This window comes from Dromiciops gliroides, chromosome 6 (assembly GCF_019393635.1).
Source record: "Dromiciops gliroides isolate mDroGli1 chromosome 6, mDroGli1.pri, whole genome shotgun sequence".
In the NCBI taxonomy this organism is placed as follows: Eukaryota; Metazoa; Chordata; class Mammalia; order Microbiotheria; family Microbiotheriidae; genus Dromiciops; species Dromiciops gliroides.
Genome location: NC_057866.1, coordinates 85,519,711 through 85,538,087, shown reverse-complemented (window position 1 = coordinate 85,538,087; position 18,377 = coordinate 85,519,711). Strand labels below are relative to the sequence as shown.

At 38.1% G+C, this 18,377-nt stretch overlaps 1 protein-coding gene across 1 annotated transcript in view; it reads left to right on the top strand.

Annotated features, from left to right (window-relative positions):
• The window catches only part of OTOP1 (otopetrin 1), a 48,768-nt gene that overhangs the window by 8,125 nt on the left and 22,266 nt on the right, over nucleotides 1-18,377 (top strand). Inside the window, exons 2-4 of the mRNA XM_043972225.1 lie at nucleotides 7,304-7,440; nucleotides 11,542-11,600; nucleotides 17,122-17,252. Of these exons, the coding sequence (XP_043828160.1) occupies nucleotides 7,304-7,440; nucleotides 11,542-11,600; nucleotides 17,122-17,252 (327 nt within the window). The remainder of the gene's footprint in view (nucleotides 1-7,303; nucleotides 7,441-11,541; nucleotides 11,601-17,121; nucleotides 17,253-18,377) is intronic.

Below are 18,377 nucleotides of genomic sequence, written 5' to 3'. Positions count from 1 at the left end.
TCAGCTTTAATGCTCCTAACATTTTTATTAGAGGAATAGAGCATGCTTTTGTATATACCCTTCCATATCTTCCTTTGCTTCCATATTCTGAATGTCTTTTTTTTTTTTTGGTGAGGCAATTGGGGTTAAGTGACTTCCCCAGGGTCACACAGCTAGTAAGTGTCTAATGTCTGAGGCCAGATTTGAACTCAGGTCCTCCTGAATCCAGGGCCGGTGCTCTATCTACTGTGCCACCTATCTGCCCCCTGACTGTCTTTTTTAAAAAATAAGTTATTTAAGGTAGCTAAGTGGTACAGTGGACAGAGCACTGACTGTAGAGCCGGGAGCACCTGAGTTCAAATCTGACCTCAGACACTTAGTAGCTGTGTGACCCTGGGCTAGTCACTTAACCCTGATTGCGTCCAAAAACAAATGAAAACAATTCAAGTTATTCATTTAGCAGGAAAACTGAAATAATTTCATGAGACAGGTGTTAGAAACTGCATGATGAAAACTGAGAATGCTTTGCCAGGACACTAAAAAGTTCTCCTCCTTGTGACTTTAAATACTGCAATAACATAAGGAAGGAGGTCCCTTCCAGCTCTGGGTTCCTGCATACTAAGGGGAGAAGAGGACAGGTTTGTAGCAGACAAGGTTCAAGACAATTGCAAAGAGGGAATTTTGCTAGTGTTTTCACACTTTTGACAATATATGCTTTAGACTTCCTTGCCTAATTAATTAATCACATTTTCATATAGGTAAAAGTACTGGCTGGTGTTTTTACCTGAAATAAAATTCAAATACCATCATTTCCAAATTCTCTATAGTTTTTTAGACACCACACTTAAATGTGTAGGATTTGGGGGATTTTGTTACTTTGCAATATTTAATTCTTCCTCTGAATCCAAACATCTCATGTTTGGGGCAAGAGATTTTTTTGGGGGGGGCAAGAGATTTAAAAAAAATAATAATTGGAGGCAGCTAGGTGGCACAGTGGATAAAGCACCAGATTCAGGAGGACCTGAGTTCAAATCTGGCCTCAGACACTTGACACTTACTAGCTGTGTGACCCTGGGCAAGTTACTTAACCCTCATTGCCCTGCCCCCCCCCCCAAAATCAACTATTCAGTTTCTTCAGTTAACGTGTGACATTGCAGAGGGCTTGATGAGGTATCATCAAATCTTCCTGCTGGAGATCTCTAATTGGAAGAAGTTGGCCATACAAATATGGGATAGTTCATAGATTTTCCATCAAAAAAGAGGCCAAAATGTGCTTATCAGAATCAAGTCACTTTGTCCATATCATTTAACCTGAATGACAACAGGCTGGTTCTTTTCACATCAAGTTTTCATCTCCTCTAGAACTCTTCTAGAACTTGCCCCAAACCATCTTTGTTGAAGTCTCAGTTACTTGTGAAACACCTTGGTGAGTTTCAGGACCTTACAGAACATTCCTTGGCAGGTTGAGGGTGAGGGAAAGAATGGAAGCTTGGGTCCAGACACACCAGCACTGCTGCTGTCCTGTCAGCTGCCTTGTCCTCCCCAAATCTCAGGAAAGTCTCCATAAACCTATTTTACAATTCTAAATTGGTTGGATTATTTGATTTCCCCAACTCCAGTGGGGCCAAATTCAGAGCCTCCTCTCTTTTTTTCCTGTTACCCTCTCTAATTGTGCCTATTGCCAATGTTGGCTTGCCGTTGCCACTTCATTTAGGTCTCTCAAACCTTTAAGCCTGGCCTTCCCAGCAACCCCACAGAAAGTAATCTCCAACCCCACCAAGAAGAGCCCCATCCTCTTCATATCTGTTCAGCTCAGCTTATAACTGGGTAGACAAAGGCCTCAAGATGATTACTGTAATGGATACCTTTATAGGATGACTTCCCAGACTTTACTCAGCCATAGGAGTGACAAAAGACATGGTAAAAATATCTTTATACAAATTCTAAAGTGTCTCCATTCATTACAGCTTGAAGGATTACCTGTGAAGAAAACAGTTTATTTCCTCTTTCCTTGGTCTTTTATTGGTCTGAGAATAGAGTTCTGGGCATGGAGTCAAGAAGACCTGAGTTCAAATTGACCTCAGACACTTACTAGCCATGCAACCCTGGGCAAATCACTTAACCCTGTTTACCTGAGTTTGCTTATCTGTAAAATGGGGACACACGGGAGAAGGAAATGGTAAACCACTTCAGTATCTTTGCCAGGAAAATCCTATGGATAGCAAGTAAAAAAGGGATCAATATAATGTAATTAAAGAAATATACACAGAAAAAAATTGGATCTTTAGTTCATCTTGCTTTTTACCCATTCTTTGTGTGTTTGTGCATAGACATGTAAGACTCATGGGTCTTATTGGGGCTCCTTTTAGGGATTTTGTCTCCTATGAGTTTCTGAACTTTTCTATTCATAAGCTTTGTATTTTACATTGTAGCTACTCTCTAAGGTATCTTTTTTTCTTTCTTTCTTTCTTTTGGGGGAGGGGAAGGGGTTTAAGTGACTTGCCCAGGGTCACACAGCTAGTAAGTGTCAAGTGTCTGGGGCCAGATTTGAACTCAGGTACTCCTGAATCCAGGGCTGGTGCTTTATCCAGTGTGCCACCTAGCTGCCCCCCCACCAAGTTTTCTTTTTTTTGTTGTTCTTAAGGTGTCTTTCTTGATGGAGATACACTGGCAAATTTCTCTTCCTTTTCTTTTAAAGGTACATCTTTACTAGCCCTTCTTAGATCTATTCCCTCCCTGGCTAAGAGCTATCGTTCTTATATTTTAAGTCATGGTGTAGAAATCCAAATGGTAATCTCAGTTACCATGTTTTAAAACCAAATATGCCATTCCCTTCTGAGGTAATTGCTTCAGAAGGTTTGTAGCAGTGATGAAAACTCTGCTTGTGTCTCATAAGTTTCTTGTTCAGGACTTTATAATTCTTGACAATGGTTGTTGTTGTTGTTGTTGTTGTTGTTGTTTTTTGAAAGATCCCTTCTCATTATATCTTTTGTGCCTGCCAGAATGTAGATACATGTTTGAAAAGTCTTATCAAGAGGTTTCCTGGCTATATTCCCCAGTAAGACAGTTCAACCTCTTTAATGATTATATAAAGTGCTGGGCCTGGAGTTAGGAAGACCTGAGTTCAAATCTGACCTCAGACTCTCACTAGCTATGTGACCCTGGGCAAGTCTAATTAACATCTATTTGCCTAATACACTGGAGAAGGAAATGGCAAACCACTCCAGGATCTTTGGCAAGAAAACCCCATATAGGGTCACGAAGAACTGGACTCAGCTGAACAACAACAACAATGGTTATCGATAGGTTGACCAATAACTTCCCCCTCTCAGCAGGGGCTCACCAATCACAATTATTCTCCTCTTTCCCCTCTCACCTTTACGAATCGTTCAGCTGACAAATGGCACATCAGTAGTCAGGTCATCATTCCTTGGATGACAGTGAGCTGCTTCTTGTCTTCCTTGTTACAATATGAACTCACTGAAAGCAGAGACTGTCTTACTTTTCAGTTTTTCCCCACAGTCATACACAGTGATTTTACTTTTTCATTTATTTATTCATTCCTCCTCAGAGGGCCCAGTTTCTGCCTCTTTGGAAGAGCTTATATGGTGCACCTGAAAAATCCCTGGGTTGGGACACAAAGAACCTGAATTCAAATTGACTACCTGTATTGACTTGGATCAAGCCACTTAACCTCCATTGGTCTGTTTCCTTACCTGTTAAAAAAAATGAGGGAGTTGGACTAGATATCCTCTGAGGTCTCTTCTAGATCTTATCTCTTAGTTCTAAATGCTCAGAGATTTTCTTTCCTTTCTCTCTTGTGTCATATTTTTTCACCACTAACAGCCTCCACCTGCCCTCTTGACATAAGTCAAGATTTCATTGTTCTCTGATTAATTTCTTATTTGTTTTTACATTGAAGTCCCTATTTTTAAAAAAAAACTGATTCTTCTGGGGGCAGCTAGGTAGCACAGTGGATAAAGCACTGGCCTTGGATTCAGGAGGACCTGAGTTCAAATCCAGCCTCAGACACTTGACACTTAACTAGCTGTGTGACCCTGGGCAAATCATTTAACCCTCATTACCCTGCAAAAAAAAATTGATTCCTCAACCCCTCCACTCCAAAAACCTAGACCCTAAGAAAGCCTTTCATTGAGCTGCTTTATCTTCTCTTCTAGAAAGACATATACTTGGCCATTATAGACTTCATGTAGGTCACTACAAAATTCCTCCTGATCTCCATACTTTTGGGAAGCAAAATCATCATCTTCCCCCTCTTTCCCCCTGCCCCCATTATTGTTCCTGTGGTCACTTCCCTTGGCTAAGTGGCATAGCAACTGTAGGAAGTCATGTCTACTCTTTGGACCTCAGTTTCCTTATTTGTAAAATTATGGCATTGGACTAGATAATCTGGCAGCTGCTGGATTTAAAGCTGATCCTCTGATTTTTCACATTTGCTGAATAACTACTTTGGACCCAGGCTTGTGCCAGGTACTAGGGCAGATGGAAAGTTGAGAAAGACACTGTAGATGATATTTAAGGCTGTTTAAAGCTCCAAATTCGTGATGCTTTGTGATAAATCAGCACTAAATTAATGATCGAGATCTAGACTCAGCTAACATACAAGGTTAATGCAACAATTCTGTGACTTTGTAACATGACTATAGTGTTTTCCCATGGGAGTGATTGTATGGAGAGAAAAGGCTAGTTGAAGTCAATCTCTGTGGGAAAGAATTGCTCCTCCCAGTTCCTGTCCTGCTTTTTGAAGTGCTAGGGATTCTTTTTCCTCTATTCTGAAAATTGAATTTTACCCAAGATTTCTCCAGCCATTCATTTCTCAGGCAATCTAGTTTTCTTAGGAATTGTGGTCTGGGGTGGGGAAAAGATGGAGCCAATGAAAATATTGCTATAGGAATGCTGCCATCTGTACTTTGCTGATTCCTTATGGTACCTAGATCCTAGAATCATAGACTATCCCAACTAGAAGGCACCTAGAATTGAGATGGTTCTTTTTGTTGTTTGTTTGTGTTTGACCCTTTGTGACCCCATTTGAGGCTTTCTTGGTAAAGATACTGGAATGGTTTGCCATTTTCTTTTCCACCTCATTTTATAGATGAGGAAACTGAAGCATACAGGGAAGGTTAAGTGATTTGCTCAGGGTCACACAACAAGTAAATGTCTGAGATTGGATTTGAACTTACAAACATGAATTTCCCTGATTTCAAGTTCAATGCTGTATCCAATGTGCCATGTAGCTGCCCTGACATGAGTCTAACCATTCTATTTTATGTGTGAATAATGGAAGGTTAAGTGACTTGCCAAGGTCACACAATTAGTAAGCTGCAGAGCCTGAACTCAAACTCAGGTTTTCCAACTCTAAGTCCACCATGCACCATCCAAGTTACATCATATCATATTACCAATGAGTAATTTTTTTTTAGTTTCAAAAGTCATTTCCAAAAAATTAAATGTTCAGGTCTGAATTCTCTTCCTCCCACTATTCCTTGCCTCTACACTGAGAAATCAAGAAAAATAAAGCATATATTTGTATATATTATACACATACATATACATACATACATATATGAATATATATTATTTTTATATTCAAGCAAATACATCCCAAACTGGCCATATTAAAAAAAACACAAAAATCTCACAAAAGACAAAATTCTTATTTTACACTCTGAGTCCATCAGTTCTCTGTCTGGAGGTGGGTAGGATGTTTCATCATGAGTCCTCTGGAATTTTGGTCAGTCATTGTGTTGATCAGAGCTCCTAAGTCTTTCAGAGTTGTTTGTTGTTACACTACGGTTATTATATAAATCATTCTCCTTGTTCTGCTCATTTGACTTCGCATCAGCTCATACAAATCTAACAAGGTTTCTTTGAAATCATCCCCTTCATAATTTCTTAGAGAATAATAATATTCCATCACATTCATATACCATACTTTGTTCAGCCATTCCCCAATTGACTGGAAGTTCCTAGTTTCTAAAAGAACTGCTTTATAGTGGATTTCAGAAAAACCTGGAAAGACTTACACTAACTAATGCAAAGTGAAGTGAGCAGAACCAGGAGATCATTGTACATAATAACAGCAACACTTTGCGATGATCAGCTATGAATAACTTTGCTCTTCTCAACAATACAATGATCCGAGACAATTCCAAAGAACTCATGATGGTATATATACATATATGTACGTGTGTATACAATGATATATATGTATATATAAAATATAGATATCTTTAATAATTGCAAAGTGTTAAAGCTATAAAAACTTAAAATTGTGCTAAGATTTTTTGGACATCTTGTATAGTTATTATTCTACCCACTTTACAGAAGAATTAAAAAAAAAAAGTTAAGAGGCTTCCAAAAGGTTAAATGACTAACTTATGGTTACATAGCTAAGAAGAGTCAGGGGCAGGATTTGAATTCAGGTCTCTCTTGGCTTCAGTTTTAATACTCTGGCCCTCTACCCTGGCTGCCTCAAAAATAATTGAGGTTTATTTAGGACCTTTAAAGTTTGTAAATTTTCTTATGTTCATCATCTTATTTCATCCTTACACTTGTCCTGTGAGATAAAGGCTATTTCCTCATTGTCCTTGTGTCTTTTGTATATATGTCCAGGAGAGGCCATTGGGGTTGAGAGAGCTTAAGTGACTTGCTTAGGGTCATACAATTGCTGAATGTCTGAAGTAGGATTTGAACCCAGGCCTTTCTGACCACAAGTCCAGGGCTCTGTGTGTGGCACCAGGCTTATGCCTCCTAGTAGTTGTTTAATAAGTGTTTGTTGAATGGGAATAAATGTCAAATTCAATTTAACATTTCAACAAACACTTATCATTCCAAACAAGTTTAATATATTGTGGCTGAGACCTGAATCTTTGCAAGGATCCCAATATCATTTGTTTCTTTCCAGAAACAAAAAGAAAGCTCTTTGCACTTCTTCCTATAACCTGGTGAACAATAGAAATGGAATGTTGAGTGGTTATGTTACTTTTCTTTGGAGCAATCTTAGGTCAAGAACTGTACCTTTATTGTTCGTTCTTCTTTGTGAGTGCCATAGATGACTGTGTTTGGTGCCTAGCTGCCTACTGTATGTGATACAAGGCCCTTTGTGGCCACTTTTATTGGGTCCAGTGACAATGTTCTATAGATGAACAGAAGGCTCTAAGAAGAGCTTAAGCATTATAGCAAGAGCCACAATTCAATGTTTCTCTTGCTTATTTGTCTTCTTGAGCTATTCAAGACCAATCTTCTTGTTTATTGAGAAATGATTCTGAAATGTTTGCTGCCCATTAACCTTTTGTTCTTTCAGGCAGTATCACCCTTTTTGCTGCCATCACCATTGTTCTAGGTTGCTTTAAAGTTGGATACTTTGTTGGATTTGCAGAATGTTTATCACCAACGGAAGGAGTCTTTCCAGTTGCCCATTCAATACATACTCTCTCACAGGTAAAATGATTTTACTTTCTTCCTATTAAACTGATTATTCAACACATATTTGACACCTCTTTGCTAATCTCCTACTATGTGCAGAGGACCATGTTAGGACCTGGAGGAGACATTGAGTTTAGTTAAGAGTTGATGCTATGGGGGCAGCTAGGTGGCTCAGTGGATAGAGCACCGGCCCTAGATTCAGGAGGACCTGAGTTCAAATCTGGCCTCAGATCCTTGACACTTACTAGCTGTGTGACCCTGGGCAAGTCACTTAACCTCAATTGCCTCACCAAAAAAAAAAAAAAAAAAGAGTTGATGTTATGGTGTGATCTCTCACTTACTTTCCTGCCCTCATGGAATATGGTCTAGCTCAGTGGTTCTTGACCTCATTTTGCTCCCAGAATTGTACTATTCTATGTGACAAAGAATTGTGGCACACTGTGGGAGAATTGGGAGACTTTTGAAATCATAGGTTATTTATAGTTGCTAAATTTCTTATGGCATCTGTCACATGTAGCCTAAATTCCTGGCACACCCTTTGAAAACTACAGGTTTATCATGGCAAGGAAGATACAACCCAATTGTGTTATCTGTGATGCAAAGTATTACATGATAAGTACGTCAGAGGAGTATAAAACAAAAGGATACAGAATGGTTTAAAAAAAGCAGTTTATCCTGTGGTTTATACTCACTTGAGTTCATATTAAAGTCAAATTGATGGGGCAACAATCAGAAAGTAAAGGTATTTTGCATTCTCATGCCTCCACTATCACTGATTCATAAGATTAATAAGTTTAGTCATTTAAAGTGCCCCTCCTGCCCCAATTTGGGGTTTTCTTGGCAGATGCTGTAGTGGTTTGCATTTCTTTCTCCAGCTGATTGTACAGATGAGGAAACTGAGGCAAACAGGGTTAAGTGACTTGGCCAGGGTCACCCAGCTAATAAGTGTATGAGGCTGGATTTGAACTCAGGTCTTCTTGACTCCACACCCTGCTCTATCCCCTCCACCATCTAGCTGTTTTATAAGCTTCATGCAATACCCATTTATTAAGAACCTCTTGGGGCAGCTGGGTGGCACAGTGGATAAAGCACTGGCTCTGGATTCAGGAGGACCTGAGTTCAAATCTGACCTCAGATACTTGACACTTACTAGCTGTGTGACCCTGGGCAAGTCACTTAACCTTCATTGCCCCACCAAAAAAAAAAAAAAGGAAAAAAGAACCTCTTGTGTGCAAGGCACTCTAGTAGGCATTACAGCTACAAAAGGTAATAACAGCAGTAGCTCCCATTTCTATAGCACTTAACAATTTTTAAATCCTTTTCCTCACAACAACCCTGTGATGCAGATAGTGCAAGTGTTAGTACCCCTGTTTTGTAGATGAGGAAACCAAGGCACAGATCTTTGTCCCGTTCCAGTTCACTGGGGAAGGGGACATGTGCAGTTTCTATAGAATTAGTGGTGTAGTGGATATAGCTCTGGGCCAAGAGTCAGGATGACCTGAATTCAAATCTGGCCCTCAGACACTGTGTGTCCCTGGGCAAGTCACTTAACCTTTGTCTGTCTCAGTTTCCTCATCAGCAAAATGGGGATAATAATAGCATCTGCCTCCCAAGGTTGTTGTGAGGATCAAATGAGATATTTGTTAAAAATATTAAATAAAAATAAAAATATTAAAAAAAACTGCTGAGCACAGTGCCTAACACATAGTAGGAGCTATGTAACTGCTGATTCTCTTCCCTTTCAGTTCAAATCAATGGATGCATATTATGGGCCAACTGTGTGGGAGGCCCTGTTTTAGCCACACAGGTAGTAGTAAGACATTGTCTCTGCCACTGAAGAGCCCACAGTCTAGCAGAGGGGCTAAGGCAGTGACACAAAGAACTATAATACAAGGGTGAATACATACATAAGTGCAGAGTGAAGGTAGGAGAGGGAATTTGCCTTTAGCTGGAGTCTTCACGGTGGATGCGACATCTGAGCTGGGTCTTGAAGAAAAGGAGATGGCCTGGAGCTCTTAAAGGTAATGGTGATGGAGCCAAAGTTCTGGAAGGTCTTGCATGACTGCAGAGGCCCTGAATGTGTTCTGGTGATGGATTGCACATCTGTTTTCCAAGAACCATCCTAACAAAGTCTGAAAGAAAGGCTACAGAAAGGCAGTGTAACACAGTGCATCGAGTGCTAGAACCAGAGTCACAAAGACCTGAATTCGAATTCTGCCTCAGATACCTATGGGCTGGGTGACCCTGGGCAAGTCACCTAATCTTTCTCAGTCTGTAAAATGAGGATGATGATGGCATCTATCTCATAAGATCAAGTGAGACAGTGCATGTAAAGAACTTTGTGAAGTTTTAAATGCAATACAAAGATTAGCTATAATTTTATCCTCAACAAATCTTGAAGCCCATGTACTAAGTTTCAAATGGATTTCAATCTGCCTTTATTAGAGGGAGGACTCACAAAGATGAAGTTACATATCTCTGAATTATTGAAAATGATGTAATATTTAATTTTTGTTGTTGTTAAGTTGTGTCTGACTCTTTGTGACCCCATTTGGGGTTTTCTTGGCAAAGATACTAGAGTGGTTTGCCATTTCTTTTTCCAGCTTATTTTACAGATGAGGAAATTGAGGTAAACATGGTTAAGCGACTTACCCAGGGTCACACAGCTAGTAAGTATTTAAGGCCAGATTTGAACTCAGGGAGATAAGTCTTCCTGACTTCAGACCCGGCACTCTATCCACTGCACCACCTAGCTGCTCATGATATCTAATTAGAATATATAATGTATATGGATAAATTTTCAAATATTAAAAACATTTGCTCTTGCCTAAAATCAATTAACTGTTTTGTCATCTATTTTTATATCAATTTGGGTAAATTTATTTTTTGATAGATTTGCCTGAATTATGCTTTTTATCTTATCTGATGATAAATTTATCTGACCATTTTTCATTTCACTCAACTTTGTTGAAATGCTAAGTTTTGAGGAAAAGAGTTATTTTAATGATGCATTTCGAATAAGGAAATACATAAGGAAAAAAATTAAATTTCTTTGATATGCCAGCTTTTAATTTTAAATGGAAGAATATGGTTTCTCTCTGGAAACATAAATGTTATAAATGTGTTTAAAAGAGATAGCAATGGCTCAAAATAAAATCATTACATGCATCTTATATTTTTATATTTTACTTCTTGGCTTTAAAAATACTGGAACATAAAATAACATCTGACTTGATGGTAATATAATAAATATAATAAAAATAATAAATGATCCTTTTTCTCCTCTTACATACAGAGAGGAACCGGTGGTCTTGGAATTAGTGTTCTGGTCTCTTAGTAATAGAAATGTTTTATTTACAAACTAGACTCAGTTCTGAAATCGTTTCAGTAACACAATGGAATAGAAAGAACATTAATGTGGTTTCAGAGGAGCTGGATTCAAATTCAAGTTCTGCTATTTATTAATTGTGTGACTTTGGACAAATCCGTTAACCTTTTTGGGCTTCACTTCTTTCATCTGTAAAAATGAAGAGGTTGTTGTGTTAGATCATCCTTATTTATTTATTTATAGATTAAAAAAATTCCTTTTCTTTTCTTTTCTTTTCTTTTCTTTTCTTTTCTTTTTTGCTAGATGATTTTTGAAGGACCCTGGGAATCAGTAGAAGATCAAAAGTGTACATATAGTATAGCAAGAATAAGAATCTTTTATGTATTTTATTCTTAGCTCTACCACTGACTTTTTGCATGACTCTGAGCAGGTCAACATTCCCTCTCGGGGCCTGAGTTTCCTCATATGCAAAATGATGGCACTGGATTAGGTTTTCCTTAAGGTTCCTTCTAGTTCTGACATTCTATGTCAGAATATTTCAAAAAATATTGTTAAAAAAGTGAATTTATAATTGTGTGATTCATTCTGAATTTCACTTGAACCATTTTAGGGCCAAAGACACTAGACTAATTATAATATACACTGATTGGAATGGATTTCTTCTAAATAGAACTATCTCCTTAGTTTCAGCCCTCCATTTTGCTATTGTCTGTCTATAGATTCTCATGTTTTCAAAGATAATGACAACTTTCCTAGTGATACTTTTTTCTGCATTTATTTTTACCCAGGTATATTTCCTTTGGGGGCATGCAAAGGATATTATCCAGTCTTTCAAAACACTTGAAAGGTAAAAGAAAATAATTGCTTCAAATGCTGATTATAATATTCTTTTTTAGAAACATGTTTTATCAAACAAAATGCATTCACTCCTTTAAATAATGATTTATAAATATTATTATCTCTCTCAAGGGGATTTAAAAGAGGCCATAGAGAGACACAGGTTATTTATATTACTGATGTTCTCTTGATTTCCTTTTTAGGATAATAATGATAATAAGATTCTACATTATCCTACACCTTTGATATCTTCTCTTCCTTCATATATTTTGAGAACCAATCCCTTAGTTCTCTCTCTCTCCCTCCCCCTCTCTCTCTTTCACACACACACACACACACACACACACACACACACACACACACAAACACACATACACACACACACACTAACACACATATTCAACTCCCTCCCTCCCCCTCCCCCATACACATATTTGGTTTAGTCAAAATGCTTTTCTCTTCTGGAACTCTGTTGGTGGAATCCAAATGACTCCATTGTCTTTTGTTGGTGAAATTACTTGATTATAAAACTCTTTACAGATCTTTTCCATCTTTTATTTGTTTGTTGTACTTCATCTAGTTTCAACTTTAATGCCCTTGGGATGACTCACTTAATTGCATCTCTTGCCAAGCTTTCTTTAAACCAGTTTCCCTTCAATGACTTCTGATTATTTTGTAAGGTGCCCCTACTCATAGTCCTCTTCCATCCTTTTCTATAAAATTTTATAAACATTCGTGACTCTCCTAAATGAGGTCCATGATCATTCAAAATAATTAGTCCTAACTATCCACATGGGAAGAAAACAAGGGAATGCAAGACGAATTCTGTTCAGACGGTGAAATAGAGTTTTATGGGTAATTAATGTATAGAACTCAACTACCCCTAAACTTTTATAACTCAGATAGATATTACAGACAATGAGCTGGGCTCAAAATTGAACAGGAGGAAGAAAGCAGGCTAAATTGCCTTTAGGGAATTGTATAGCACTTTCAATAATCCTAAAGGTCATCCATGACACAAAGTTTTTCCTAGTTGACATTGATATGTTCCTGGTAATTCAATATGCTTGTAAATCTTACATCACTACAATCTCTGAATAACTAAGACTATGGGCGAACTAAAGGATAATAAAAATGTATATGGAAGATATAAGTAGGCTCAAACATATTACCAATGGTGACTTGTATGTAAGAAATAGTATAAAAGATGTCATCTACAAAATGTATGATTGGAAATATAGGTTGGATGGTTAAGTTGTCAGAGCATAGAATAATAGATGGACAACCCAAGTAATGAATTGTTATTAACATAATGTTAAAAGACTTAGAGGAAGGACTCCAGTGTAATGATGGATCCTTTATAGAGGATTTATATGAGGACAGAGACAAGAGTAGTTCAGGATTAAAAGGTAAGGAATAGTTGTTTCCTGGTATATTTTTAAAAATAATGAATATTGCTCCAGGTTTCAGTTTTGGGTAAGCATATTTTATTTTATTAATATTATATACTAGTAAAGAATTGACCATGAGCCTCCCTAACTTCTCTTGGTCTCAGGTCATGTGGTAGAGAAAGCAGGAAGAGAGCTTCAGCATGGCATTTAGTGTGAGCAGAAGAAAAGACCCATGCTCTCTTCCACAGAGACAGCACATGGTCTCAAGGAGACCCAATCGAGTTCAGAAAACCTACAAAACCTATGCTGTCCTAAGAGGGTCACCAAGAGTCTCTAAAACCCAAAAGGAAAAGGCCCTAATGGTGTCTTCCAAGGGTTTATATCCTCTATTGATAGAGGTGGGTCATTATACATTGATCAAAACTAATTGGTTATCCTCATTCAATTCCATTGGTTGACATGATTTGAAGGTAGTCTACATGAAAATGAACTCTATGGATTACATCAGGGAAAATAATGCAAAAGACCCCCCCACCCCCACCCCAAGTTGCTCAAGGCAAAGTCCATTATCTAGGTGTGGTTCCATCCCATTATTCCTTCACCAAACTAGACAAAAGAGTCTATGTCCATTGATTTTGTTCCCTTGGGTTTGTCCCAAATAGGATTTGCTGAAATTTCTCAAGGATTAGACTTTCTGGGGGAATGGGGAGGGGGGGAGAAAGCACTGAGAAAGTGATTCTTAGGTGCCCCAAGAAATCCATTATTAATAATTATTTTCTCACACCGGGAAATGTAATATTTTATATGGACTTTAAAGGATGGATGGAAATTAAACAGGCAAAAAGGTCAAAAGAGATCATTCCAAACATAGAGAACCGCAAAGGCAAAGAAATATATCAATATCCATTTCTATATCATCATCTATCTCTATCTCTATCTCTGTCTCTGTCCCTATCTCTAACTCTGTCATCCTTAGGTATAGCTATATCCACATACGTATGTATAAGTATTTGTATATAGACATAGATACATATGACAGGATGCAGTAGGTAATAGATGACCAGTCTTGAAGTCATAAAGACCTTGGTTCAAGACTTGCCTTTGACACATATAGTGTAACCACAAACAAGTTATGTAATCTTTGTGTGCCCAGGCAACTATAAATTACAGACAAGTCTCTACTTTCATGAAGAAATTACTATATTTGGAGTTTCTCAAATTGAGGAAATCACATATCTAGACAAATACAAATGCATGTGAGACACACATTCACATACATTCATATATTATTGTACCAACATTATGGATTCAACCTGTGATTTTGTTTTATCTTCCCTCTGACACACAGTAACCCCATGTTTTTGTACAGAAAAGAGAATACCCCCTTTGTCATCATTATCTTTCACCTAGATTTTGGGCAACAATGGCTACTTTTCTGTCTAGACAGTGTCTTCTGTATACTGTGCCTCTGATACTAGTGTAAAGAAGGAGCAAGTTGAGGTCCCAGGGCATTTATGTGGCATTTTGTAGCTTACAAAGTCCTTCCCTCATGATAATCTTTTCAGGTAGTTAGCGCAAGTGTTTTTAGACCCATTTCAAAGATGAGTGAACTGAGGCTCAGAGAAGTTAATCAACTTGCCCATAGTTATGTGGCTGGAAAATAATGTAATGAGGATTGGAGTCTTCTGATTATTCTGGGCTCTTTCTGCTATATCCCCCCTAATAGTTCACATTTATGTAGCCCTTTCTATGAATTACCTCAGAGCATCTAGACTCTAATCATTCTAGCAGAAAAGAGCATTTGGCTCTTCTTTTCGGAATCTGCTCCTAGACATGCAAAAGGATAGGGTTTTTCCTAAAAGGGTTTCCTGGTAGGAATAGGAAATCTGTGCTGAGGATTGCTGTCTGTTGCTAGGAACCCAACTTACTGTATTTCCTTGTGGTTGGGGCTTAACTTTTGTCCCAGTTTGGAAAGGAGACAAGGAAATATAAGTTGGAAACAGAATTGTGTGGAAGAGAGGTCTTTATTGTGGTCTGGAGTGATTAGTATCAAGCCACAATAAAGGTAGTTTGGGGAAATTTTCCCCCCAGTCTCAGAAAAGTTTCCAAATCAAACCAACACAGGGAACATAGCCAGATTTAGTTGTTAAGTCAATGACTGCTGGCAAAGGGAGGGCAGAAATTAACTTATTGTGCTCAAAGGCAACTGGACAAGGAAGTAAAAACAAAAGAAGAAAGTGGAGCCATATGTATTGTTAGCAAATGAAAGACAGTCTGAGTTAAATATTATTGTCTGTGTTTGTTAATTGCTCTACACAATACCTCATAGAAATTTCACTATACTGATAAAATCTACAGAGGCTGTACAAATGTCAATAGCAAACAAATTTTACACACATGTTGATTCAGAAATATCATCTAAGATTCTATTATATTCTTCATTCCTGCCTGGAAATTCTGCCCTTTACAAAGATAAACATTGTATTCAAGTGGCAAAATACTGTTTCTCTAGTTAGCATTGGACAGCTGGGGGTGGGAGGGGTGGGTTATTATCAGAGTTCAAATGATTTTAGTACCATCTCTACCTCCATCTGACTTTGAGTGTATCACTTTTGGACTTCAGTTTCTTTATTTATAAAATGAAGGGATTGGATTAGATCATGTTTAAAGTTCCATACAGCTTTAACATCATATCCATGTATGTAGACATGCATATATTTAGACACACATATACATACATGGATATTCTAAAATCTCTTTCAGTTCTAACATTCTGTATCCATCTTCTAAGTTTATTCCACCTATAATATTTTATGTGTGTAATATAAAATTCCTTTTGGCTTTCATTCAATTGAATAAACCTTTATTACTTAACCTGGTAGAAAAAAAGGGTGAGGGGTGATTTGGGGATATCTTCATGGAGGAAGTAGCACCTGTGTTGGGCCTTAAAGGAGGGACAGCATTCTAGGTATGGCATCAGCAAGAGAGCAGTTGGGAAAGGGCAGGATAAGAGCAAAAGACAGTTTAGTTTGACCAGAATGCAAAGCATATGAACAGGGATAGCATACAGGGCTGGGCAGATAGTTTGAAGGTAGATAATGAAGAACCTTGATTACCAGAGTAAGAAGACTACACTTCATTTGGCAGGCAATGGGGAGTCACTGCAGAATTTTTGAATAGAGGAATAATGTGATAATAGTGGGGCATTAGAAATTCTGATTGGATAGTAGTAGAGGATAGATTGGAGAAGAAATTGGGAGAAAACTTGGAGACAAGATGACCAGTTAGGAAACTGTTAAAAAGGTCTAGATGAGAAAAGTGGAGGGTCTAAGTTAGGGTGATTCTAGTGGGATTGGATGGGAGGGGACAGATTGGGAAATATTACAGGAATAGAAGTGGTCATTAGTGACCTTAGAGAGAACGCTTTCATTAGAATGGAGGAAAATCAAAGTCAGATTGCAAGGGGAGAGATGAGGAGGCATTTTGAAAAAGGCCATAGCTAGTTTTGATGATTTTTTCTAGAAATTTGGAAGAGAAGGGGAAGAGAGAGGAAAAGATAAATAGCAGTCAAGGAAATTGTTATTAGGATAGAGAATTTCTAAGAAAAGAAGAAAAAGGTTCATGAGAAGGGAAAGATGAAGCAAATTCACAGAACTCAAGGGAGGGGACACAATTGAGAATATGGATGGACTTGAACAAGGAGTTAAAGTCTTCCTCTGACTCTAGAGGAAAGGAGAAATAGATGGGCAAAGACCCTGAGAAGATCAGAGAATTGAGGCTTTAATATTTGCTATTCCATGTTCTAAGATTCTTTTCAGCTAGAAGATTAAGATGCTATGTTCTTATGTTTTAAGAGTCCTTCCATCTTTAATCACCCATCCAGATCCAGTTTCAGGAACTCTGCTTTTGGAATGCTTGTAGATTGTTAGTTTAGCATATGGCCAACTTTGCCAAATGATTGATTTGACTGGAGATGAAATTAGGATAGAAATCCTGGATTCTGTGTTTGGAGAGGACCCTGTGGTCCTGCCCCCAAAGAGAGTGATTGATTACCTCTGCCTTGTCCCAATGTATTGGGTACTCTGCTTTGATAGTCCCTACCCCCGAGCTACTCATCAAGCAAATGACAATGTTTTCTAGGTTCGGCTTGATCCATTCTGTCTTCACAAATTTGCTCCTCTGGGCTAATGGTGTCCTGAATGAGTCAAAGCACCAACTCAATGAACATAAGGAAAGACTGATGACTCTTGGATTTGGAAACATAACAATAGGTAAGGTTTGGTGGTGAATGTTTTGCTATTTGGTTTTGTCTTATATGTATGGTGCCTCAGTTTCCTCATCTATAAAATGGGAATAATAATAACAACTACCTCCCAGGGTTGTCATGAGGATAAAATGAGATATGATTAGTATAGAGCTTAGTACAGTGCCTGGCATATAGTAAGTACTTAATAAATGATTACTTCCTTTCCCTTCCTCACCTTTACTGTCTACATGAGGTTATGGTGAATTGAATTGTCTTTTCCCCCCTTAACTATTGTTGTTGACAATCTTTCTAAAATGTATGACTTTGCTGCCTTTCATTATTAAATAGAGTTCACTGAACTCAAAATAAGTTTTCTTAATGACTGAAAATTTGGTAGGGCTCTACTTTGATTTGCCTAAAGATAATCCCTCATTGTTCAGTACTACACACAAAGATATGGTGGGTATAAGAGATTTAGTACTTGAATTAAATGTATATATTCTGTCCAGGCCCACCCTAGGTCAGATCAGTGATTCAGGTTTAGGGCTTAAAATGCAATTAAGAACTCCTGGCCCTCTTCACTCCAGGGCCAGGCAGATACTTGCTAGCTGTGTGGCCCTGGGCAAGTCAATTAACTCCAATTGCCTTAATCATCTGGGGCCATCTCTAGTCATTCTGATATATATCCTGCCACTGGACCCAGAGGGCTCTGGAGGAAAGAGGAAGTCTGGTGAGCTTGTATAGTCCTCCCTCACTTAAATCCAATTCACTGCAAGTCATGACATCACCCCAATGTCACGGTCCTCTTTGAGAATGAAGGACAAACAACAACAAGCATTTTTGGCCCGTCAAATACAATAAAAGCAACTTTACTGATAATAAGAGATTAGAAGAATACAAATCCTAAAGCTAAAAAGTATACTGACTCAGATAATACAGTTCTTTTCTCTGCCTACATAGTCAGCATAGCAACCAGCCATGATATTCTTTAGGCTGGTTTTTCTATGCCCCAGGTGGCAAGGAAGCCAAATGGTTCACAAACCCCCTTAAAGGACCAGTATAATCTACTTAAAAGATGTGTTTCTCCTACAGCATATCTGTTCATTTTTTTTTTTTGCGAGGCAGTGGGGGTTAAGTGACTTGCCCAAGG